Source organism: Loxodonta africana, chromosome 21, assembly GCF_030014295.1.
Source record: "Loxodonta africana isolate mLoxAfr1 chromosome 21, mLoxAfr1.hap2, whole genome shotgun sequence".
Lineage (NCBI taxonomy): Eukaryota > Metazoa > Chordata > Mammalia > Proboscidea > Elephantidae > Loxodonta > Loxodonta africana.
In genome coordinates, this window is record NC_087362.1 from 58,854,572 (window position 1) to 58,881,135 (window position 26,564).

A 26,564-nucleotide genomic window follows, 5' to 3' on the forward strand; every position below is an offset into this window, starting at 1 on the left:
TTTCTATCACCAAGGCCATATTTTCCAACTACTGATCCTTCTTTGTTTCCAACTTTCACATTAGAATCACCAGTAATTACCAATGCATCTTGATTGCACGTTCGGTCAATTTCAGACTGCAGGAGCTGATAAAAATCTGCTATTTCTTCATCTTTGGCCCTAGTGGTTGGTGCGTATATTTGAATAATGGTCATATTAACTGGTCTTCCTTGTATGCGTATGGATATTATCCTATCACTGACAGCATTGTACTTCAGGATAGATCTTGAAATGTTCTTTTTGACAATGAATGCAACACCATTCCTCTTCAAGTTGTCATTCCCAGCATAGTAGACTATATGATTGTCTGATTCAAAATGGCCAATACCAGTCCATTTCAGTTCACTAATGCCTAGGATATCGATGTTTATGTGTTCCATTTCGTTTTTGACAATTTCTAATTTTCCTAGATTCATACTTCGTACATTCTAGGTTCTGACTATTAATGGATGTTTGCAGCTGTTTCTTCTCATTTTGAGTCTTGCCACATCAGCAAATGAAGGTTCCGAAAGCTTTACTCTACCCACATCATTAAGGATGACTCTACTTTGAGGATGCAGCTCTTCCCCAGTCATCTTTTGAGTGCCTTCCAACCTGGGGGGCTCATCTTCCAGCACTATATCAGACAATGTTCCGCTGCTATTCATAAGGCTTTCACTGGCTAATACCTTTCAAAAGTAGACTGCCAGGTCCTTCTTCCTAGTCTTTCTTAGTCTGGAAGCTCAGCTGAAAGCTGTCCTCCATGGGTGACCCTGCTGGTATCTGAATACCAGTGGCATAGCTTCCAGCATCACAGCAGCACGCAAGCCCCCACAGTACGACATACTGACAGACACGTGGGGGTAGCAACCCATAGGACAGGGTAAAACTGCCCCATAGGGCTTCCAAGGAGCAACTGGTGGATTCAAACTGCTGAGTTTTTGGTTAGCAGCCCTAGCTCTTAACCACTATGCCACCAGGGTTTCCCAGGACATGAGAGAGGAATGAAATGATCAGCCTTAGGCATCTTCTTTTGTTACAGCAATTATGCATTACATTTGTCATTTAAAACATGTCCAACAGAATTTTTAAAAAATGGACAATACATAAAAGAGTACAGTTTTTTTTTGTGGTGGGATTATGAGATTGTAATGTTATTTTTCATATATTTATGTATTTTTCAGTTTCTTAAATTAACCTATATTATATAATTTAGAAAAAAGAAAGTTCACATGAAATAATTCTCTAAAAAGAATCAAAAGGAGCCCTGGTGGTGCAATGGTTAAGTGCTCGGCTTCTAACCGAAAGGGCCCCAGTTCGAACTCCCCAGCCACTCCTCGGGAGAAAGATGTGGCAGTCTGCTTCCATAAAGTTTCCAGCCCTGGAAATCCTGTGGGGCAGCTCTACTCTGTCCTATAGCATTGCTATGTGTCAGAAGCAACTGAAAGGCAACGGGTTTGGTTTGGTAAAGGTGACCAGTGATTATATTTTCTTCTGTTGATTGTTTGCTTTTCTACTTCTTCACCCAATATTGGCAATTTTTATTTTCCTGGAAAATTATTTCATGTAGATTTTCACATTGGTAAAGTTTATGTAGTATTTGAATCACCATCATCTTCTTGACTGAATTTAAAAAATCAGCTGTTGGTTTAACTCAACCAACTCAACTCTATTTTGTTTAATTTTATTAATTTCTGCTTATATCTTAATGTATAGGCTTCCTCGTTTCCTAATCAGTGCATTTAAGAGGTTAATTTTCCTCAGAGTATTGCTTTGATTCATAAGGTTTTCACTGGCTAATACTTTTCAGAAGTAGACTGCCGGGTCCTTCTTCCTAGTCTGTCTTAGTCTGGAAGCTCAGCTGAAACCTGTCCTCCAGGGGTGACCCTGCTGGTATCTGAATACTGGTGGCATAGCTTCCAGCATCACAGCAACATGCAAGCCCCCATTGTAAGACAAACTGACAGACACGTGTTTTATTGACTATGCAAAGGCATTCCACTGTGTGGATCACAACAAATTATGGATAACGTTGCAAAGAATGGGAATTCCAGAACACTTAATTGTGCTCATGAGGAACCTTTATATAGATCAAGAGGCGATTGTTCATACAGAACAAGGGGATACTGATTGGCTTAAAGTCAGGAAAGGTGTGTGTCAGGGTTGTATTCTTTCACCATACCTATTCAATCTGTATGCTGAGCAAATAATCCTAGAAGCTGGACTATATGAGGAAGAACAGGGCATTAGGATTGGAAGAAGACTCATTAACAACCTGCATTATGCAGATGACACAACCTTGCTTGCTGAAAGTGAAGAGGACTTGAAGCACTTACTAATGAAGATCAAAGACCACAGCCTTCAGTATGGATTGCACCTCAATGTAAAGAAAACAAAAATCCTCACAACTGGACCAATGAGCAACATCATGATGAACGGAGAAAAGATTGAAGCTGTCAAGGATTTCATTTTACTTGGATCCACAATCAACAGCCATGGAAGCAGCAGTCAAGAAATCAAAAGACACATTGCATTGGGTAAATCTGCTGCAAAGGACCTCTTTAAAGTACCGAAGAGCAAAGATGGCACCTTGAAGACTAAGGTGCACCTGACCCAATCCATGGTGTTTTCAATCGCGTCATATGCATGTGAAAGCTGGACAATGAATAAGGAAGACAGAAGAAGAATTGATGCCTTTGAATTGTGGTGTTGGCAAAGAATATTGAATATACCATGGACTGCCAGAAGAATGAGTAAATCTGTCTTGGAAGAAGCACAACCAGAATGCTCCTTAGAGGCAAGGATGGCGAGACTGCCTCTTACAAACTTTGGGCATGTCAGGAGAGATCAGTCTCTGGAGAAGGACATCGTGCTTGGCAGAATACTGGGTCAACGGAAAAGAGGAAGACCCTCAAAGAGGTGGATTGACACAGTGGCTGCAACAATGGGCTCAAGCATAACAACGATTGTGGGGATGGCACAGGACCTGACAGTGTTATCCTTCTGTTGTGCATAGGGTTGCTATGATTTGGAACCGGCTCAATGGCACCTAACAACAACAACATTGCTTTGATTGCATCCCGCAAGTTAACATATGTAGTGTATTCATAGCGATGCTGTTATAATTAAAGGCAATGACGTATATAAGGTGCTTAGCACAGTGCTCAATACTCGCCGTTTAGTGGGTTCCAACTCATAGCAACCCTATGCCTTACAACAGAACTAAATGCTGCCCAGTCCTGCGCCATCCTCACAATCCTTGCTATGTTTGAGCCCATTGTTACAGCCACTGGGTACATCCATCCCAGTGAGGGTCTTCCTCTTTTTCACTGACCCTCTAGTTTACTAAGCACAATACTCGTTAAAAAAAAAAAAAAAAAAAAAAAGCCAAACCCAGTGTCGTGGAGTCGATCCCACTCATAGGGACCCTATAGGATAGAGTAGAACTGCGCCATAGAATTTCTAAAAAGCGCCTGGCGCATTCCAACTACCATTTGGTTAAAAGCCGTAGCACTTAACCACTACCCCACCAGGGTTTTTGCAATACTAGTTAGCTGGCTTTAATTTATCCTGTATACAGCCAACAAGCATTTATTTGGCACTTGCTGTTAACCAAAATGTCGGCAGTACAAATTCACCAGCCGCTGCTTGGAAACCCTATGGGGGCAGTTTTACTCTGTCCTATGAGTCGGAATCGACTCGACGGCAGTGGGTTTTTTTGTTTGTTTGTTTGTTTATAGGGTTATAGTGTCACTATGCATAGGAACCGACTACACGGCACATAACAACAATAAGAACAACAACAACAACAGCACACTAAGTAAGCCTCAGGGGAAGCGAGAGCCACATCCCGGATCTCTGTCTGGTTTTTTTTTTTTTTTTTTCCCCCATTCTAACTCCTCCTCACCCCCAGGGGCGGAGCCTGGCTTTCGCGCCCCTCCTTCCCCGCCACGTTGCCATGACATCACGCAAGGACCAACCAACAACAGATTCTATAATCGTGTATCCTCTGTTCCCTTCCGCCTTCTAAAAGCTGCTCTGTAGACGATAGGAAAAATAGTCCCTTGGCAACGGAGTTCTTTTCACTAGGGGGCGGAACTAGGGCGGGTCTTAAGGGCGGAAGTCCATGAGTCCTGTGGCGGGATTGGGCCCTGTGCTCCTGGGGGATGGGCTCAAGTGGGCGGAGGGATTCACTTTATGTGGAGCTTCCGCTCCGCGCCTCCATTTAAGGTGTGAAGAGCAGCGCGAGCGGCAGTTGCTGTGGTTTCTGTTCAGGGGTGTCTTAATTTTCTTGGGTCCTGAAGCTCGTGGACTTAGCACCCCGCGTTCAAGTCCAACTATCGGTGGCTGCCGATCGGGACGTAGGAGCGCAGCGTCTCTTCTCCAGATCAGGGCCAGCCCCCTGCTTTGCCCTCGCCACTCGGTGCCCGTATCTACTCCGGGCCTAAGTCGGCGGCGGCGCGGCTAAAGAGAAGGCCGCCGGCGAGATGTTCAAAAACACCTTCCAGAGCGGCTTCCTCTCCATCCTCTACAGCATCGGCAGCAAGCCTCTGCAGATTTGGGACAAAAAGGTCAGGGGCTTGGGGCGCAGAGGCCGCGGGCCTGGGGCCTCGTTCCGGAGGTCCGCAAGGGTTGTTTGTGTCAAGTGGGGGCCTGGAGAAGGCCAGGCGGTCGCTGTTGTGCCCCTTCCCCCGGCCTGGCGTGACTGGGCGCGAGGTAGGGGCGTTGTGTAAGCGTCGTGCACGTTGGGTGCATTTGGGGGTGGGCGTGGCTGGGGTTCAAGCGTCCTGGGGCTACGGTGTGGTTAGGACAGCGGCCCCTCACCTGAAACGTGACTTGGTTAGTCAGTTCCTCAGAGCCTCGATTTCCCATTTATGTAGTGAGATTGATGACATGAAATACATAAACTTATATGAGGGAGCTTTGGGGACGTCCAGATGAAAGGAACTGCTGTCCACTGATTGCACAATATTTACTGATCTCCTTTTTTGTGCCAGGCACTGTGTTGGGCACTAGACACAGAGCCTTTGTGTCAGAACGCACGGGCCAAGCCAGTATGTTTGGGTTTCATTCATTTGCCTCTTGTTTCCATTGATCCCAAACAAGTCAGAATTCAGCGGCCTTTGGCACCTGCTCCATGTTCACTGTAACTTGGGGTCTGAACTGTGCCTTTTGTGCTTGCTTTCTCCAACAGAAATGCAAAATGGCGCCTCTGAAGACTTGTCTGGACTAAAACTCAGAGCCTGGTACAAACCTCATTGTCTTAATTCAGGCATCACTCGATGATACTTTCACTGGACCCAGGAGATGACCATGTCCATGTTCTGGATGTGTCGAGGGGCGGGAGTGTGTGCATCTGTCTATGAGTTGGTTGCATTTTATTACTTTAGTGTTTTGTTTCTCATGTAAATTCCCAGACAGCTGTATTCTTTTAAAAAACTGTAAGTTCAGGTAGCCACTTTCATATGGTAGGGGGGTGATTTGAGAAATATCCTTGGCACTGGTCACTTTGGCGGAATATTCAGAGGGGTGTGGTATGCTCAGTGGTGTTTTATAAAGATTGGTGTGGACTAGGAGCCTTGGTTGTGCAGTGGTTAAGCGCTTGGCTGCTAACCAAAAGGTTGATGATTCAAACCCACCAGCCGCTGCACTGGAGGAAGATGTAGTAGTCTGCTTGCATAAAGATTACAGCCTTGGAAACCCTATGGGGCAGTTCTACTCTGTCTTACAGGGTCTCTAGGAGTTGGAATGAACTCAACAGCAATAGGTTTGGTTTTTGGATGGGGACTAATCAAAATAATCAGAGTTTATTGGTAATGAAAGTTTGGATTTCATCTCAGAATGACTCCCTGGCTTCCCTTATCCAAAGATGAGAGTTTTGGACCACGTAGAGAACGTGGACAGCCTTCTTGTGTCCGTCACCACTAGGGAATTCTGTGTTCTGGGAGCACCTTTGAGGGTGATGTGTTCATGATTTCATTTTCATAAGAGAGTAAAAAGATCTGTATGTAATGAGTTTGTTCCTTTTCATATATGAGAAATTTGAGCAATCTTGTCTTCCACAATGATTCTGTCCACACGTTAGAGCTAATGCCAAGAGTATTACACAGGAAAGCAATTCCTTAATTTTCATCTGTATTACTGAGGTTTTCAGGGCCATGGTTTTGTTCACATTGGATTAAAGCACTGTAAACTGAAAAATTGCACCTCTACAAAGGAACCCCAAAAACCAAAAAAAACTAAACCCGGTGCTGTCGAGTTGATTCCAACTCACAGCAACCCTATAGGACAGAGTAGAACTGCCCCATAGAGTTTCCAAGGAGCACCTGGCGGATTTGAACTGACGAGCCTTTGGTTAGCAGCCGTAGCACTTAACCACTATGCCGCCAGGGTTTCCACAGGAACCCCAGGGTGGGTATAATACCTGGGAACTTTGTAAGGATGATGGCTTGGCAGTGGTCACTTAGGTACAGGCCCTTAGTTGACTTGGAGAGAGTTGCCCTTTTGTGCCAGTGTGGTAATTGAATTTGGAAACTGAATTGTAACAAAGTATCAAAAGTAGTTGAAACAGAATGGGACCTGTCCTAGGAGAAATTTTCAGAGCAGATAAGAGAATTTACGAACCCGGAAACAATTCCAGTAGTCAGGAGGCCTCAGCACTTGTATTCGGTGAAACTTTTGTCAGAGTTGCCCATTTTAACCCTCATAGGCTTGATCTTCTGTTTCATTTTCAAACGCAGCTTTTTGACTAGCCGACATGTTTACACATGGAATATAGAAGCAAAGTAACCATGGTGCACTGTGTCCCTTAACAATGCCACTAGAGGTCGGATGGTACCCTGATGACATAAACACACATGAAAACATTGTTAGATCCCCCATCAGGGCTACATGGAATAAACTAAACAGACGTTTTGGCAAAGGAAACCTTTAGAAGAGCTTTTGTTTTAACCCAAATCCTCATAATAGTAAAAGTTACTTAAATGTTTCTACTCTTATTTAGACTCGATTAAAAGTGTTTAGCGTGAAAATTTTTCCCCGTAGGACAAAGGAAGAAAAGTGAAAGTTCGGGGCCATCCAACAGGCTTTGTTGTATGTGTGCTTTCTTATAAATATAAAATTCTGAGAAAGTGTTGGGAATTCAGTCCAGTTGGGGAAACACTGGGAATCGATACACTTATCAAAGATTTACTGAGCAACAGCTAAGTGACAGGCATTGCGTTGACTTAGGGAGATAAGTAGTTAGAGAAGACATTTTCCCTGTTCTCAGTGAATAAGGCAAAGTTGTAGAAAGGACAAGATTTGGTGTGGGAAGAGAACTGTCTACATTTATCTAGACATGATTCTGACCTTTGCCAGTAGGTACATATTAACCATGGTACCTTTTTTTTAGGTTATTATTTTGATTTCACTTCCTTTTTTTAGTTATTATTTTGGTTTCACAAAACTTTGGTATTTTCCTTCCTGAGTTTACGGAGAGAGGATTTCTGTTACTTGGTTTCAATAAAGAAAAATCTTGAAAAATTAGGTGTGACTTATTCTCCACACTTACCTCACCAGGTTCCCCTCCCCCTTAGCACTGTCCTCCTTCTGAATTGAAAGAAGTCCTATTCTCTCCCACCTTCAAGCTTTTGTACCCACTGTTCCCACAGTGAGGGACCCACCCCTCAGCCCCCACCCCCCCGTCCACCTTTCCATTAGTTTCTAGGTCACAGTTCAAAGGCACTTCCTCAGAGAGACCTTCCTTGACTCTGCAACCTAAGTTAATTCATATGTTGTGTGCCATCTCGTTGATTCCAACTCATAATGGGCCTATAAGACAGAGTAGAACCGCCCCGTAGGGTTTCCTGTTGTTGTTGTTAGGTGCCGTCCATCAGTCGTGAATCACAGTGACCCTATGTACAACAAAACGAAACACTGCCCGGCCCTGTGCCATTCTCAGAATTGCTACTATGTTTGAGCCCATTGTTGCAGCCACTGTGTCAATTCATCTCTTTGAGGGTCTTCCTCTTTTTCACTGACTGTACCTTACCAAGCATGATGTCCTTCACCAGGGACTGGTCCCTCCTGATAACATATCTGTCTTAGCTATCTAGTGCTGCTATAACAGAAATACCACAGATGGATGGCTTTAACAAACAGATTTATTCTCTCACAGCCTAAGAGGCTAGAAGTCTGAATTCAGGGCATCAGCTCCAGGAGAAGCTTTCTGTCTCTGTTGGCTCGGGGGGAAGGTCCTTGTCATCAATCTTCCCCTGGGTCTAGGAGTTTCACAGTGCAGGAACCCTGGGTCCAAAAGATACACGCTGCTACTGGCTCTTCTTTCTTGGTGGTATGAGGTCCCTCTCTTCTTTCCTTGATTCTTTTATATCTCAAAAGAAATTGACTCAAGATACAACCTAATCCTGTAGATTGAGTCTTGCCTCATTATCACAACTCCCTCTAATCCTGTCTCATTAACATCATAGAGGTTACGATTTACAACGCATGGGATAATCACATCAGATCACAAAGTGGTGGACAACCACACAATATTGGGAATTGTGGCTTGGCCAAGCTGACATTTTTGGGGGACACAATTCAATCTATAACATTACACCCTTTGGCCTCCAAAAATTCATGTCCTTGCTGTATGAAAAACACATTCATCCCATCATATCATCTCAAAAGTTTTAAATCAACTCCAAGTGCAAATTCCATCCTGGAGCAAAATTCCTCTTTATTTGTGAAATCTAGAATACAATTTACCTGCCTCCTGAGTACAGTGGTGGAACAGGCACAAGGTAGACATTTCCATTACAAATAGGAGAAATTGGAGGGAAAGAAGGGATAACAGGCACCAAGCAAGTCCAAAACCTAGCAGAACATATTACATTAGCTCTCAAGGCTTGAAAACAATCCTCTGTTATCTGAGACCATCTATGCAATGACCCTGCCTTCCAGACTCTCGGTGTTGGCCATGCTTTCTGGACTCTGGGTAAAGGCCCCTTGGCCCTGGGTGTCAGCTCCGCCTTCTGGGCCCACTGGGACAGTAACTCTGCTCCCTTGTCTTTGGGCGGCCCTATTCTCCTAGTCTGTCTGGCCACCCTACCCCCTTGGCTCTGACAGGCCCCGTCCTTCTGCCTCTTGGGCTGCCAGCCCTGCCCCCTCAGCATTGGGAGTCGGATCCAGCCCTATCCCACTAGCACTCATGAATGGCGGCTGCACACTCCAGAACCTCATCGGTGAAGAAAGATCTGATTCTTTGAAATTTAGGAGGCTGAGTCCCCACCCTTTGAGACGCAGCAGGCCATGGTTCCACCCTTTTGAGACTGAAGCACCTTCTGCTTCCTCATTCCTTGGCCTCTTGCCCCCTTGGCCCCTCCACTTCTGGCTCTTCTTTCTTGGTGGTATGAGGTCCTTCTCCTCTCTGCATGGTTCTCTCTTTTATATCTCAAAAGGGATTGACTCAAGATACAACCTAATCCTAGATTGACTCCTGCCTTATTAATATAACTACCTCTAATCCTGCCTCATTAGCATTATAGAGGTTAGGATTTACAATATATAGGGCAACCACACAGTACTGGGAATTATGGCCTAGCCAAGCTGACACAGGTTTTGGGGGGACACAATTCAATCCATAACAGTGTTCAAAGTACATGAGATGAAGTCTCACCTTTCTATCCTCGCTTCCAAGGAACACTCTGGTTGTACTTCTTCCATGACAGACTTGTTCGTTCTTTTGGCAGTCCATGGTATATTCAATATTTGTTGCCAACACCATAATTCAAAGGCTTCAATTCTTCTTTGGTCTTCCTTACTCATTGTCCAGCTTTAGCATGCATATGAGGCACTTGAAAATATCATGGCTTGGGTCAGGTCATCTTAGCCCTCAAAGTAACATCTTTGCTTTTTAACACTTAAAGAGGTCTTTTGCAGCAGATTTGCCCAATGCAGTGTGTTGTCTGATTTCTTGACTGCTCCTCCCATGGGCATTAATTGTGGATCCAAGTAAAATGAAATCCTTGACAACTTCGATGTTTTCTCGATTTATCATGATTTTGCTTATCAGCCCAGTTTTGAGGATTTTTATGTTGAGGTATAATCCATACTGAAGGCTGTAGCCTTTGATCTTCCACGATAAGTACTTCAGGTCCTCTTCACTTTCAGCAAGCAAGGTTGTGTCATCTGCATAACACGGGTTGTTAATGAGTCTTTCTCCAATCATGATGCTTCATTCCTCTTCATATAGTCCAGTTTCTCGGATTATTTGCTCAGCATACAGATTGAATAAGTATAATGAAAGGATACAACCCTGACACACCTTTCCTGATTTTAAACCATGCATTGTCCCCTTGTATTGTCCGAATGATTGCTTCTTGGTCTATGTACAGGCTCTGCATGAGCACAATTAAAAAGTATCCTGAAATTTCCATTCTTTACAATGTTATCCATAATTTGTTATGATCCACACAGTTGCATGCCTTTGCATAGTTGATAAAACATAGGCAAACATCTTTCTGGTGTTCTCTGCTTTCAGCCAAGACCCATCTGACATCAGCAATGATATCTCTCGTTCTACATCCTCTTCTGAATCCGGCTTGAATTTCAGGCAGTTCCCTGTCAGTGTACTTCTGCAACTGTTTTTGAATTATATTCAGCAAAATTTTACTTGTGTGTGATGTTAACAATACTGTTGGATAATTTCTGCATTCCTTTGGATCATCTTTCTTTGGAATGGGCACGTATAGATCTCTTTCAGTCTGTTGGCCAGGTAGCTGTCTGCCAAATTTCTTGGCATAGATGAATGGGCACCTCCAGCCCTCCATTAGTTTGTTGAAACGTCTCAGTTGGTATGCCGTCAATTCCTGGAGCCTTGTTTATATGTAATCTTTATGCAAGCAGATCACCAGGTCTTTTCTCCCAAGGAATGGATGGTGGGTTCAAACCACTGACCTTTCAGTTAGCAGTCTTGTGCTTAACCGCCTGGGCTCCTTGTTAATTTATATACACTCGTAGAACCTCTCTTTTCTTTTCATTATAGCATCACGCTTGAAATTAGCTTCTTAAGATCTGTATTCCAGACTAGACTGTTAGCTTCCTGAGGATAGAGATCTTTGTAAATTTGTAAGCCAAGAGTTTAAGAAGAAGTTAGGGTTTTCTTTCATGTTCCCTTAACTTCTGGGACCAGAAAATTTTTCATTTATTCAAGGACTCTTGTGTTTAATATAAGCATTGTTCTGGTTTGTAAGGAAAGTACCATGAGGTTCTATTCCCACTCATGCCTGTGTAAAACGATTTTCAGTCGTTAGTGAAAATATTATCCTAAACATCCACAAGAAGAGGGTGTGACTTTATGAAAGCTTCTCTTTCTTTCACCTTGTCTTGCAGTTGCTGCTGCTTCTCCCCATTCCCAAACTAAGTCTTAGAACCAAAGTCTTGCTTGTTGTTGTTGTTGGATAGTTAGGTTACCATTCCCTGTTCCTAACTTTAAAACTGAACAAAGTCCTTCTCCAGAAAAGAAGTTCCCATGGTACATGTTAAACTGATACAATTCCCAGTGGTAGAATTGAGTACACTGAGGGATAACACTTGGACTGAAGATAGTAAAACTTTTTTTCAGGCTTTCCCTGGGTCCGTCAGACTGAGGGCGTTCTTCATGCTTCTGACTTTCACTGTAATTGGGTGAAGGCACGGGTTTAGTTAACACTTGTGCTGTCACCGTGTGGTTAGGAAGAGGCTGGTTGGAAATGCACACAATGGTCCTCACCTCAGGGGTTGGCTGTAAATGCCCAGAGTTGCCTGTCTGCTGTCTGGGTAGTCCCTGTGGGTGCAGGAGGCCAGGCGCCTGCAAAGCCTGGGCCGAAGAGTCGGAGCTATGCCCGGCTCGCCCCACAGAGGTCTCCCTCTGCCTGTTGTCTGAATTGGAGCCCAGCCCCTAACCCAGGGTAGAAACTTGCCTGCAGGAATGGACAGCTCTAATGGCTTAATGTAAATTGGAACATGTGTCATTAAGACTAGGATGCCAGATGGCTGAGGGTTCAGTTGTCTGCCAGGATAGAGCCAGAAAAATGAAAGTGGGGGGAGGGAGAGAATGGATACAATTCATGTTATTTTTAAAGCACTCTTAGAAATATAGAACCGGGGCCGGCTTCCTCCCTTTTTTTTTCCGCTCGACTTGACCCTCCTCTCTGGGGCTTACATTGAGGGGGAAAAGAAAATAAGTGTTCTTTATCAGTTGCCCCGGCAACCATGGAAACTCTGGGAGAGTGATTGCAGGAAGGGCTTGAAGGTTCCCTTCTTGGTGTCTGCAGAGGCTGAGAACTGCTCTGATCTGTAATTGCCAGCAGCCTGGGTTCTGAAGCGCCTGGGTCCCCCCAGCTCATGGTGGGAGGGATGAGGTTGGTAAACCAGATAATATAAGATTGGCTTTAACTTATTTTTGCTGGAGGAACAAAATATTCCTAGGTCACACTTTGATGGTGGGAATGTGTCATGAAATAAAAAAAAAATTAGCAACTCAAAAACAATTGGTGAATCTAAATCTTTCTGATTGGGAAGTAGAATAAAATCTGCATCCACCATGAGCAGTAAAAGCTGACCGGTTCGTTTTATCTTTGTGTCAAAGCCAGGCCTGCCCAGTGACCTCTGAACTGGAAGGAGCTCAGGAAAGGAAGTTAGTGCTTTCCGAGGGCGTGTGTCTTGTTGTAAGTGTTTGTCACTACCTGGATGAGGAGGGGGGTTGCTTCCTGGAAGACCTTTATAACCCAGATTGTCAGGTTGGGAGGACTTGCTCCAAATTGCCTGCTCCTCCCTCGCCCCTTTCATCTTAGTTTAGAGCCTAGAGAAGGAGCTTTGGGAAGTTTCTCACCCTCTAAGTACTCATACCATTTGCCTTCAAGTCAATTACAACTCAAAGCCACCCCGTATGTGTCAGAGTAGAACTATGCTCCATAGGGTTTTCAATGGCTGATTTTTCTAAAGTGGATCACCAGGCCTTTCTTCTGAGGCACCTCCGGGTAGACTTGGACCCCTAACCTTTCTGTTAGCAGCTGATTGAATTAACCATTTGTACCACCAAGGGACTCCCTAGGTCCTTAAATGCTCATATTTCTGATTAACTGCCTCCCTCCCCCAACCCTGCTCTTTTCTTCCAGTGAGTTTGTATTTGCAGCCCTTTGAATAAGGTAGAAAAATCATAATTCATTAACATCTCAATTTAATTTGATTTCAGAGCTCTGGCAACTTTTGATATGGGAATACTTGTTTTCTTTTTTAGGGGTAGAACTCTCCCCTTGGGCTCTGTTTACTTTCTCTCTTGGAGCTTGTCTCACCACCAACCGGGTTAAAGCTCTCGAGACCGATGGACGTTTCTTTAAAGAAAGCTGTCTTTTTTCCCCTCCAGGTTCTCTTGTTTTATGGGCTACGTTAACTCATTTTGTAAGAGTTAAATTTGTGAGCTTGGTTGAAAGAAATCGTCTCTTTAGGAAGTTATTCAAAGTCCAGCTAAAAATTAGCAAGCCTTTGGGGCAGAAGTGTAGGAATACTGCAGAGTGTGTTCTGGCTTCCCATCCGTTGGTGTGCAGCGTAAGGCATTGTTTTCTTCTGTAAAGACCTGAATATGTCAGATTTGCTGGGGCCGTCCAGTGAAGTCATCTGCTCTAAACTTGGAGATGGGCAGAAGGCAAATTCCCTAGTATTTTCTCCCTGTAAGATCTGGCTGGGCTCACTGGAACTGAGAAGGCCTCTGTTGACTCTGGACAGAGACTTCTGGAGATATAAGAGTTGAGGCCACACTTTTCTGAAGTGTTGATAAATAGCAACATGTTGCCTTTTAGCAATAGTAGCCCTCTGCTCCTAATTTCTTCTTAATCCTTTCAATGTAACCATTTGTTTGATCTTTGCATTATGTACCTTTTTAAGAAAGAATAAAGTTATTGAGGATAATTAGTGGTATGTTTTAAAATTAGTGTTTTGCATCTTGTTGGAATACTGCCAGCTCTTATCAGCGTGGCTAGATCACATTATCTGGACATAATTTCTTGGTTAATTCTTTTCTTCATTAGCAAGTCTGACCAATTTTCTATGGCAGCTGTGGGCCAGAGAGTATAGGAGACAGATTGCCACTTTGGTTGGGAGCATTTATATGGGGAACGAGGTGGGCAGCATTGGCACGCTCAGCACAGATCCAAGCCTTTGTGCTCTTAATCTCCCTTGGAAAGAGGCCCAGAATTGAAAGCAGGAGGTCATTGGATGTCGCCAGCTTTGTTTGAGAAGCACTTCAATGTGACGTTTGTGTCTTGAGAACCCAAGAAATGCTACATGGGCGGAGATCAGGGGCCCACCTAGCCCAGCATTCTGTCTTTGACAGTGGTACCAAAGGATGTTTCGTGGGAAAGCACAGTCGCAATTGCCCTTCGTGGTTGCCGGGCTTTGCGATATACCCCAATATCTCTGGCTTCCTATATAGTCCGTGTTATCCAGGAATTTAAAAAAAATCCTCCTTGAACCTATTCATATGTGCCAGCTCCTGGGGTGACAAATTCCAGAAGTCAGCAAATATTTGAATGCTTAGTTTGTGTCTAGCATAGTACTGAGCATTGTAGAAGATACAAAAGATGCTTCATATGTGGCCCCTACACTTGAGCTCGTAGTTTTTGAGGAGACAATTCTCATTCGCAGCTTGTAGAAAAAGGTAGGCAGTGTTATCACATGTCACCTGAGGAACGCCGAGCATATCTTAAGCAGATCAGACTCAGTAACACAGCTCACAGAGACAGATGTCTAAAGACAGAAATGCCATATTATTAATAATCTATGTTGAAAAACACAACTTTTGGACTCCACAGTGTTGTCTTCCTTCTTGCAAATCTAATGAAGAACCACATCATAATCGGAAGGCTGATTAGTGAGCCAAGGGGAGCTTTAGTCAGGGTAATTGACTTGACAGCCCAACACAGCCATTTCCCTGTACCTCGAGAAGAACTGGTGGTACAGTGGTTAAGAGCTCGGGAGCTAATCAAAAGGTTAGCAGTTGGAATCCACCAGCCACTCCTTGGAAATCCTATGGGGTGGTTCTACTCTGTCCTGTAGGGTCACTTGGAATCAGAATCGACTCGATGGCAATGGGTTCGGTGGACAGAGAAGATGCTTCCCGTTCTATCTCCTGGTTGATCTTTTTAATCGTTAATCTGTTCAGGCCCTAACAGTCCAGCCCTGCCCTGAAATTGCCTTTGCATATCTGTCCATATTAGGTGTGTAAGAGTTTAATGCTGGAAGATAACTGTTCTTTCCTAAATATTTTGAGGGGAGGAATCTGGATTGAATGTGGAACCATGGGATTCCTGCACGTGCAGTCAACAGCACAATGTGGTGTAGGATGAAGTGCTAAATGACGTGGTCTAGACCACACGAGCCAGAGAGGCGAGAGCTCGGCGTGGGCTGGGAAGGCTGAAGAAGGCTTCTGTGTGTGGCACAGATGGGACTTGAATTCATACTTGAAGAAGTAGGAACTTAGGGAAAGAAGATGAGAAAGCATGAAGTAGGAGTAAATCCGGGGGAGTAATGCTTTTGCCTTTGGTTGCCACTCCCCTTCCCAGTGACACTCAGCATTTTGTCGACCTTTCTGACCAAAGGAGTATTTGAGGCAGCGTGGGGTCATGGAAAGGCTGCCTGCGGATCCTGACTCTCCTTAGGATCTGTCTGTTGCACTCTCTAGGTCTCAGTGTCCACATCTGTACGTGGAAACAATGCCACCTTCCTTGTGATTTCTGTTGTTGGTGTGGGATTAAGAGAGGGGATACAGATGAGTGTTCTTACTGCGTGGTAAGCACTCAGTAAATAGTAGTTGAATCTGAATTGAGTTGATTTCTTCAGGAAGAAATTTATCCTGATTTACAGCTTGCCGGATTACTTGAGATTCCCATGGTGGTGATGGGACCCTATCTAAAGTAATGGCTTGGCTTACTTGCTTGCAATAAGTTTCAACATACCGTGTCACAGACTTCCGTGTTATGCCCATTGGGCTACTCTGGTTTTCCTTGAATTGTCTTATTCAGCCTTCAGAGTCTTTACAGGGTTGCCTCCAAAGATTTCAGTACTGACCAATCTGATTTTCTTCTTTGCAGGTACGGAATGGCCACATCAAAAGGATCACTGATAATGACATCCAGTCCCTGGTACTAGAGATTGAAGGGACAAATGTCAGGTAGGCTGCCCATGCTCTCAGAGACATTGTACACCAGGGAGGCAAGACATCAGAGTGGTTAATGTCACAGCTTCAGGGTCAGACTGTCTGGTGTAAATAAATTCCAGCTCTACTACTTAGAGCTTACCTTGGGCAAGGTACTTAATCCCCTGGACCTTAGTTTCCTTGTATGTAAAGTAGGGATAATAACAGTGCTTCTTCCTGAGAGAGTTACTGTGAAGATTAAGTAAGTGAATGTGTACAGAGCACACAGTAAGCGCTATGGAAGTATTAGCTATTATTAATACTTAACCAGGGTGGGGCGGGTTGCATGTATCATTCTGAAGTCATGGTCCAGTAGGTAGGTGGCCAGTGTGGTTTTCGGTGCCACTATGGTCTTAGTTTTGAGTTTCTGTCATTTGGTAGTTCTTTTGGGGAATTGAAGCCTTCTCCCACTGGAAGAACTTCCCAAGAGCCACTTGGTCTGACTTTGTTTTTCAGATAGTATATGTTGTCGTCTAGTCCTGTACAAAGCGATTCTGCTTCTGAGCTCAGCGTTATTTTAAAACATCAGCTAACTTAAGGGTTGAGGGACTCATCGGATCTTTTAGATGTGCCTGCCGTGTGTTATTGTTGTGTGTACCACACAGGAAAAAAGACAAGTAGTTTGTTCATTGGTATTTCCTCTTTATGCAGCACCACGTATATCACATGTCCTGCAGACCCGAAGAAGACGCTGGGAATTAAACTGCCCTTCCTTGTCATGATTATCAAAAACCTAAAGAAATATTTTACCTTTGAAGTACAGGTAGGTGTGTGCACATGAACATTTGGCTGTACCAGAGAGAGATTCTTTCCTCTTATAGGAAATAGTGGCCCCAGGAAAGTGTCTTTGTCCTGTTGTATGTATCCTTTTCTGCCTCTACTGGTAGTTTAATGCAGCTCTTGTTATTACGATTCCAACTTGACATTGGTGATCAGACTTTAATGCCAGGGTTTTAAAGAAGTAGTAACCACCTAGGACATCTGGTCAATAGCTGCAGGATTTCAAAGCTTAAGGGTTAGAATAGCGTCCATCTGGGGAGTAGTTGTTTAATACTACTCCCCAAATTGTTGGTCTCTGTTTTAGTATTTTTTGTTTTCCAAAGGGAAGAACTCCTATGAAGTTATTCCATGGTCTGAGAGCCACCTCATATGTCATAAGCAGCTGGTGTTATCTTGGCAACAAATAAGATAAACCTGCTACTTCGGTGCCATCTGTGTCCAGTATGACCTGTATCTGGACTGTTTATTCTCCCGTGGGTCTCGGCTTTGGGAAACTGGGCTGTGTGAGTTCAGGTCCTTGTCTTACCAAGGGTGTGTGCTTCTTCAGGACTGAGTTAACGTGGCTCTTTTCTCTGTCTCACAGGTACTAGATGACAAGAATGTGCGTCGGCGGTTTCGGGCAAGTAACTACCAGAGCACTACCCGGGTCAAACCGTTCATCTGTACCATGCCCATGCGGCTGGACGATGGCTGGAACCAGATTCAGTTCAACCTGTCAGACTTCACGCGGAGGGCGTATGGCACAAATTACATCGAGACCCTCAGAGTGCAGGTACCAGCTCCTTTTCCGGAGGGAGCCTCAAATAGGCGAGGGAGGCTATGCTCTGTCTGATATTGCCTTGTGGCCCTTGTGACACCTGTGTGTGAGTTTCTGGCTAAAGGTCCCAAATCAGCGTCAGAGGGCTTTAGCCTTGAAGGGATTCAGGAAATATTCAGGAGCCTGCTGAGATACACTGGGAGAATGCAGCAAACACTCCTTCTTGCCAGAATCTCCCCGAGTCCGGCTGAGGAGATGCTGAAGAGACGGAGCTTTGCCCACAGCATGAGAGGGTCTCCAGGAGAATCAGGAAGAGGAAAGGCGGTAATGTTTAGCTTCTCAAAATAAGTCTTGCATCCACAGATCCATGCGAACTGTCGCATCCGACGGGTTTACTTCTCAGACAGACTCTACTCAGAAGACGAACTGCCGGCAGAGTTCAAACTGTATCTCCCAGTTCAAAACAAGGCAAAGGTGAGCTGACCTGTCTAGTGGAAGGCCAGGCAGTGAGTTGGGCAGAGTGGACTTCTGGAGAGTAGTGTCTAAGAGTTCAACTGCAGAGTATGTCTGTGTTGAGGCTTTGGAGTACCTTTATATTGTAAGATCATGAGTCTTCTTCTACCATCAGGAATGATCCGGTGAAGCGTTTAGTTACTGCCCTCCTCACCTCCACAAGGTGGCCTTGCCTCTCCTGAGGGCACCCTGCTGCTTCCTGCTCGGAGGCCCTGTTTGAAGAAGATCCTCCATCTGAACTTCTTTACCCCAAGCACCAGTCCCCTGTAACACGTGGCGGTGCTGCCACGCCTGCCTGCTGATGTTTGTGCATTCCCCCAGCCCAGGTCTGCTCAAGTGTCACCAGAGGCAGGGCACCAGTGACAGTGACTGTCTCTTTTCTAATAAACAGAAGCCTTTCCTCTTTTTTCCCTCTAGCAATAACTGGAATGCAACCCGAGGGATAGACCCTGGCCACGACTCTTCATTTAAAAAGGAAACTATCTGGAGGACAATGCAGAAAACAGAAATATTTATATTAGTTCACTGTGCTGTGGTTCTTTTATCTTCTACTTTGTGTCCGTTGTCATGGACCCCAGTGACCCTGCCAGGACTCCATAATTGCCTTGTAAGTACAGTGGGGGATAAGCCGTCCTTTGAGTGACACATGAATGCTGGCATTTCTCCTGCTGCGTGCCCCAGGGACTGGGGAAATGCATCCACCAAGAACTTACAGAATTAAAGATGTCCCATTAGACAGTTTCAGACCAATCTGTCTTTCTATGGTGTGTTCTTTCTTTTCTATATTATCTAATACGTGTATTATATGCTGTGTAATACTCATAATCTGGAGATGAATAAAATGTTATATCCTTGGTTTGTAAATTTGTTCCTGTTGTGTGTCTTTTTCAATGGTGACATTTCTCCTTCCTTCATGTTATGAAAATGGAACTATCTCCAAAGGACATCCCGTAGATTCGTGCTGCGGGATAATTCGTGATGAGCATTTAAAGAGCCAGACACATACACGTAGATACTGATTTGGAACAACTTCCAAGATAAGCTAAGTGGAAGAAATGTGAACAGTGTGTGACCAGTAGAATCAGCTTCCTAGGGATTAGGTCCTAAATTGAGTTTAAGACAAAAATGGCAGATCCAAATTGCCCTTAAACACCTTAAGAAAATCAAACCCACTGCCTTCAAGTTGATTCTCACTCATAGTAACCCCATAGGGTTTCCAAAGCTGTAGATCTCTGCAGAGATGTACCTTAGGCAGGTGCCATATGGAGGCCCACACGTCCTTGTAATAATCAGCACATCTAGGGTCCCCCTACCTTAGGGTCGCTATGAGTCGGGATCGACTTGATGGCAGCGGGTTCGGTTTTTTTGGTTCCCAGCTTTGGAACAGACCACCATTGCCTTACGAAAGTACTCCAGATGAAGCACTTGCCTTGAGTTTAGGGACTTAGGAAAAAAATGTTTCTTTAAACCCTAGAATAACATGAGGGAGCCGAAACTTTACATCGCTTTTTCCATTCACGTTTGTTTACTCTGGGGCACGTGCTTGTTTGGTGGAATGATCCTGGCACCTTTTTTTTTGCCAAGCACAAATCGTTAAATTTGTAAAAGTTAAACACTTGGCGTGATACAGCTGTATTGTATGTAACATTTCTGGAGGGAAAGCAATTTGGGGGCAGAGAAGAGAATATGTGGGTGTACCGAGATGATCTTGAAGGACACACAACTGGCACAGTGACTACATCTGGGGAGAATGGTTTTGTATCACTCTGTGCTTCTTTTGTACTATAAAGAGAATATTTTTGGAAAGGTGAAATTCATGTAGTAAAAAATTTCAAAGTCAAAAAAGAAAAAAGGCGACTTCAGATACTCTGGATTTTGTTTCTTTCCTACAGAGATGAGACTGGAATTGGGGCACCAGCCATTTTGACTTTGGTAAGAAGTAAAAGCAAGTAGACATGGCGTTACCATTGCTGTCTTCTGAGAAGTAAAGTAACGTGGCTCAGAAGCACTCTCCTCTAGCACCCTTCTCCAAACCTCTGAGGAAGGCAGGAACCACAGGGCGGTGTAGGGGTGGAGGGAGCGGGGCTACCTTACATGACCATCACGGAACGGACATTTCTCCTTACAGTTGCCTAGTGCCTGACACTTAGGTGGGCTGACAAGGCGAGTTCCCCCTTTCTTTGAGTGCTACCAGACTGGAACGGCCTTTCCCACAGATACTGTCCCTGTCCTTTGAGAGTCACCAGTTGTTCCCACGCCACAGAGCTGCTTTTGTCCACTTCCCATCAGCCCAGTTGACAGAGCCTGCTCTTTCAGGGCCAGACCCAGTCAAATGTGAATGTTGTCCCACTTCCCCATCCTGAAACAGTGGCTGTCAGGTTCTTAGGCTCCATGTGCCTGTCCCTCGCATGCTGGGTGACAGCGGGACTCCTCAGAAATGGTTGGGGTGGGGGTGGTCAGCGACTTCAGCAGAGCTGCTGTCTTTGGCCGCTCTAGAGTGAAATCTTTCCTCCGATCCATAGTCTATTGTGGATGAAAGATGCTTTTGTGGAGGCGAGAAAACTGGTTAACTTTTCACCTCGCTTCAGTGCCAGGCCATCAGTGAAGAGCCCCTGGAAGTCCAGAGAAACACAGTAATGCACTCTCCTCCACACAGAGCGCCTTTCACCCCAAGGCACTCAGACTATGTATGGCGATTACCTCACCACCTTCTCTGGGGTGGAAGGTGGCAGCTGTTGGCTTCCCAGATGCTTTACATATCCACCCAAGAGGAAGTGAGGGGGCGTGAGGGTGATGGGATGTATTTATCTAAGCTGGATCCAGGCCAGTGTGGATTGTGGCACTAATGACTCCATGGCCCTTGCCCTCAGCTTTCTAGCTCTCCAGGAAGATGACAACTAGTGAGGCTAAAGGAAGGAGGAAGGAAAGAACAGACTGCTGGTGCTCGAGGCCTCCCTGATAAAAAAGAGTTTGAGCCAGGGTGACCTGGCATCATGGTGATTGGCTCAGGCAGAGTTCTGCTATCCTGCTCCTTGAAAGTCATAGAGTGTGTTTTAGAAGGAATTGCCTTCCCAATGAGCGGATGATTGGCGTGCCACCATTCCCAACAGGGCTCAATGTGGGGAGAGCAGATCCACTACTGCCCTTACTTGCCATCGGTCCATGTTATGGATTGACTTGTGTCCCCCCCAAAATATGTGTTGTAAATCCTAACCTCTCTGCCTGTGGTTATAAACCTATTTGGGAATGGGCTGCCTTTGTTATGTTAATGAGACAGAATTAGTGTAGCCCACCCAGTCCCAGTGCTGTCGTTGTGTGTGTCTTAAATCAATCTCTTTTGAGATATAGAAGAGAGAAAACAAGCAAGTGAAAGAAGCAGAAGTGGGGGAAGAGAGATGCCAAACTAAGATGGCCCAGGAGCAGAAGTTCAAAGAGACAAGTACATTCCTACAGAGCCAACAGAGACAGAAAGCCTTCCTCTAGAGCTGGCACTCTGAATTCAGACTTCTAGCCTTCTAAACTGTGAGAAAATAAATTTCTGTTTGTTAAAGCCATCCACTTGTGGTATTTCTGTTATAGCAGCACAGATCGCTAAGATAGCCCATTAACTGCAATGAAAAGGAACAAATTAACAGGTGCAACAACATAGAGGAATCTTCCAATCAAATGTACAGTGAAAAAATAAGACACAGCATATTAAATATGATTACATTGATATAAAAGTTTAAAACGAGAAAAAACACACTGTTCTAGGACACATTCGTAAATGGTGACATACGGTGGCACATATGGGTCTGAGTATCTCAAAACCCAGGAGGCTGCTTTACCTAGTGGTGGAGGTGGGACTGGGAAGTGATGGTGGAGACACTTAGGGGGCTTCCAAGTACCAGCAGTGCTCTGTCTTAACCTGGGTGGTGTTGACACATGGATGTTTGCTTCATTATTATTATTTAAATTACAAACACATAATATACTCTTCTGATAACATTTCCCAATTTTAGAAAAGATCCAATTCAGATTCCTTAATCCTGGCTATTAAAATACAGATTCCTGGGGCCCAGCTTGTGAAAATGCAGATGAATGCCGCCCCACTCCTAGAGATTAACTCTCAGGAGGTCTAAAGGGGGCCCAGAAATCTGCATGGCAGCACCTTCCTTCTTCCTGGTGATTTGTGGCGATTATGACATTTCAGAAGCTGCTCCAAGTAGGGTGAGCAAGTTGAGGTGATACCTCTGAATGTAAAGAGGCAGATGCTGGGAGGAAGAAACAACCCTGGCTTCCCCCTAAAACCTGAAATTCCCTTTATAGAATTCTAGTATGTAACTTGCCTCTCTACACCTTTCCCTTAACCAGAAAATGAAAGGTCCTGTACAGAGAACCGCGAGGGCCTCCAGGCTGTGATGGAGGCATTCAAATTTGTAAACCTGCAAGGCATGGAACATCTGGATGGAGCCTGAGCCTTGGAAAAAGTGTGCTTTTTGGTATCCATGGTGTCTGAAGCAAAGCAAAACACAGTGTGCAGGGGGTGGGATATGGCAACGCACTGGACAGTACCCCTGTTTAAGGACGTAAAAGTCTCCGAGTGCCTTCTCTTGTTTTATTGCAGGAGCTCAGCTGCTAACCCGCCCAGTGGCTCTATAGGAGAAAGACCTGGCGATCTGCTCACCTAAAGATTACAACCTAGAAAGCCCTCTGGGGCAGTTCTACCCTGTCACACGGGGTTGCTATGAATCAAAAATCAACTCAATAGCACCCAACGAGAGTATCTATCAGTAAGGGTTTTTGTGAGTTCTCTCGCCACTTGGGTTCCCCCCAACTCCTTTGCTTCCACTAAGTCTTAAACTGTGGATCCTCTGCCATGTAACCCTGGTATTTGGTAAGGGATACAATTAAATCAGCCCATGCACACCCTAGCTTTTGGGTCCCAAGTCATCCTCCAAAGCCCCCCTCCCAGACAGCTGTTGAACTGTTCACTTAAACCGGAAAGCATCCTTCCAAGCCTGAGATGACTTTTCTCAGTATGGACAACTTGACCTAAGCCAACACATCAGGTTCTTGGGGAATATCAGAGCCCACGACCACCAGAGGTAAGGAAAAGCCATAGTTCTCTCTGAGCTGGCTACCAGGTGGTGTGCTACAATAAAGGCCAATCTCAGGCAAGGTCAAAATGTATTTGTCAACGTGCAAAATAAGATTCATGCCACCTGTTCCTAAAGCTCAGTGAAGTGCCTGTTGTCTCTCTTTTCATGGACTTCCATGGCAATGTGAGGATGTGTGGATGGTAAGATCGGACTGAGAGGCGGAATCAGGTGGGAATCCTTTAAGTGAGTGTGAATGGGAAGGATGCCATACAGACCCTATAGGAGTTCAAGAATAATAAGATGTCCCAGAGGTGTTACATGGCTGGGCTCACCAAACTTTTTTTTATTGTGCTCTAAGTGAATGTTTACAAATCAAGTCAGTCTCTCATACAAAAAGTTATACACACCATGCTATGTACTCCTAGCTGCTCTCTTCCTAATGAGACGGCACTTCCTTCTTTCCTCCCTGTATTCCCTGTGTCCATTCCACCAGCTCCTGTCCCCCTCTGCCTTCTCATATCACCACCAGACAGGAGCTGCCCATGTAGTCCCATGTGTCCACTTGAGCCAAGAAGCTCACTCCTCACCAGTATCATCTTACACTCCAGTCCAATCCCTCTCTGAAGAGTTGGCATTGGGAATGGGTCCAGTCTTGGGTTAACAAAGGGTCCAGGGACCATGACCTCCAGGGTCCCCCTAGTCTCAGGCAGACCATTAAGTCTGGTCTTTTTACAAGAATTTGAGATCTGCATCCCACTGTCCTCCTGCTCCTTTGGGGATTCTCTGTTGTGTTCCCTGCCAGGGCAGTGATCAGTGGTAGCTGGGTACCATCTAGTTCTCGCCAAATTCTTACACTGCATTTAAATGGGGGCAGAGGTACCTAAGCAATGTTTCTGGCCAGGTATTTCTGACCTTCCTCGTAGTAATTATTAGGGAGTAGAGATTCTTTTTTTGTTTTTTTTTAGAGATTCACTTCCAGATGGTGTGATTGCTTTGGTCACCATGCTGGGGAAAGGTAGGGAGGAGAGGTGCTTGACACCCAAAGCTTCTTGCCTACCATCCCTAAACCAAAACCAAACCGCACGTACTGCCGTCAAGTCGATTCCGACTCACAGCAACACTATAGGACAGGGTAGAACTGCCCCATAGGGTTTCCAAGGCTGTAATCTTTATGGAAGCAGACTGCCACATCTTTCTCCCTGGGAGTGGTTGGTGGGTTTGAATCACCAACCTTTTGCTTAGCAGCCAAGTGGTTTAACCACTTCACCACCAGGGCTCCTCTACCACCCGTACACCTCGCAACCCCAAATAAGAGAAAAACTGGAGCAGCTGAGCCCCAGATGAGCCCGTGGCCTTTCCCTGTGGTTGCAGGCGTCAGATTTGTTCTACTGCACCCTCCCTGCCGAGGAGGCTGTTGAGGCCTGGAGGGTGTTCTAGGCACCACTCACATCCCAGGAGTCAAACTCACCTGGTGTGGGGACCTCTGGTGGCTACAGGCTTCCCTCCCATGAAGGCTCCTTATGCCTCAGAGCACCCAGATTTCCTGCCAGGCTAGTGGCAATTTTTTTAAGGTTTTTAAGTTTGTGGCTGTTAATAAATGAAGCAGATTTTAAATATGCAGCGTCCAATGTGTTAGCCACTAGCCACGTGTGGCTATTTACATTAAATTGATTACAGTTAAATAAAATTTAAATTTGTTCTTCAGTCAGACTAGCCGCACTTAGAGTGATCCATAGCTGTAAAACGGACAGCGTGGATATAGGACATTTCCACAGAAATTTCTACTGGACAATACTGTTTTAAACACTGGCACTGAATAAAATAAGGCTTTCGTCATCACTACCAACAGCAAAAAAGTTCAATGTAGTGTGGTTAGTTGCCATTGAGTGCATTCTGACTCATGGCAACCCCATGTGTGCATAGACCTGCTCCACAAATCGGCAGACCTGTCTTCCGAGGCGTCTTTGAGTTTGAGCTGCCAACGTTTCAGCTAGTAGTAGAGAGCTTAACCGTTTGCGCCACCCAGAGACTCCTGAATGTAGTACGTGTCCTTAATAAACTGTTTCGAGAAGGGCTTCTCAAGCATTATTGTGCACAAATTCTGCTTCCGCAGGCCTGGGGCGAGGCCCTAGATTGGGCATTCCTAGTAAGCTCGCAGGAGGTGGCCACACTGCTGGTCCGTGGACCAGAAATAGGGAGCAAGTTCAAAACTGCGTGACGAGTGATGAGTGTTATCTTCTCTCAGTCCTTGCAGGACACCTCCGCCACAGTGTGACCTCATTTGGGTGTGAAGTCTCAAGTCTGAGTTTCAGGCCTGGAGTGCTATGCTTGTTGTTGTTGTTAGTTGCCGTCGAGTTAATTCTGACACCACGTGTGCAGAGTAGAACTGCTCGACAGAGAAGTCGATTGCCAGGCCTGTCTTCCTAGTTCGCAGATGGCTCCACCTTGGTTCCTCAGGAAGCAGCAGGTTACCAAAACATAAGTCACACAGGTCGTGGAAGAATACCCAGCTCCTCTCTCTTCCCTCTGCCTCCCCCTTCTCCTCAGAGGCCCCCTTAGACAAGGGAGGGAAAGGATACATTAATGCAGAATCAGGAGGAAGCCAGTAGTATTTATTAATTTATATCTCATCTCAGTTTTAAAAAGGACACGAGGAGGTTTACCAAAAATATAGAGAGAGTAAGATTTTCTTGGAGTCTGTGTGTGAGGCAAATAGTCAATGCACTTCCTTGGCTGCTGACTGAAAGACTGGGGGTTTGAATCCACCCAGAGCTGCCTCAGAAGAAAGGCCCTGTGATCTGCTTCCAAAAAATCAGCCGCTGAAAGCCTTATGGAGCACGTGACACACGTGGGGTCACCATGAGTTATAATAGACTTGATGGCACCTTTTCTTATTTTTTAAGATTTTCCTAAAAGCTAAAAGGACGGGGTGGAAGGAAAAAGGTGGGAAGCTACCGCCTGCCAGACGAAGGTCTGTGTTGACCTGCAAACTCTCTCCTCATGCTTGCTCAGGAGATGGCGTGTGACCTTGAGAGCCCTTGTGGCCAAGACCTGGAGGGAGACAGCAATGACTAGGACTGCCCCAGGAGAGGGAGGCAGGGGTGCGTAGAGGTCTGCAGAGCAACAACAGGGGCAGGTGGGAGTCAGGAGGGAATGAGTCTCAGAGTGGCCCCACAGCGAATGGGCTCATAGGGCCAATTCC

At 45.2% G+C, this 26,564-nt stretch overlaps 1 protein-coding gene across 5 annotated transcripts; it reads left to right on the plus strand.

The window, feature by feature from the left end:
* The first annotated feature begins 4,235 nt into the window (after nucleotides 1–4,235).
* Nucleotides 4,236–26,217, plus strand: CFAP20 (cilia and flagella associated protein 20). Of its 5 annotated transcripts, XR_010318880.1 has the most exons (7): nucleotides 4,236–4,589; nucleotides 16,128–16,207; nucleotides 16,883–16,994; nucleotides 17,595–17,783; nucleotides 18,132–18,242; nucleotides 18,397–18,607; nucleotides 18,699–26,217. XR_010318880.1 is itself a non-coding variant. In XM_064273965.1 (6 exons), exons 1-6 carry the CDS (start codon nucleotides 4,506–4,508, stop codon nucleotides 18,702–18,704), a joined length of 582 nt encoding a protein of 193 aa, XP_064130035.1. In that variant the 5' UTR covers nucleotides 4,236–4,505; the 3' UTR covers nucleotides 18,705–25,575. The 5 variants fall into 5 exon arrangements, 4 of the variants coding, with proteins under 4 accessions (XP_064130035.1, XP_064130036.1, XP_003417142.2 ...); XM_064273965.1 differs by lacking the exon at nucleotides 18,397–18,607 and having other exon boundaries at nucleotides 18,699–25,575; XM_064273966.1 differs by lacking the exon at nucleotides 18,699–26,217 and having other exon boundaries at nucleotides 18,397–18,692.
* Nucleotides 26,218–26,564: the final 347 nt, after the last annotated feature.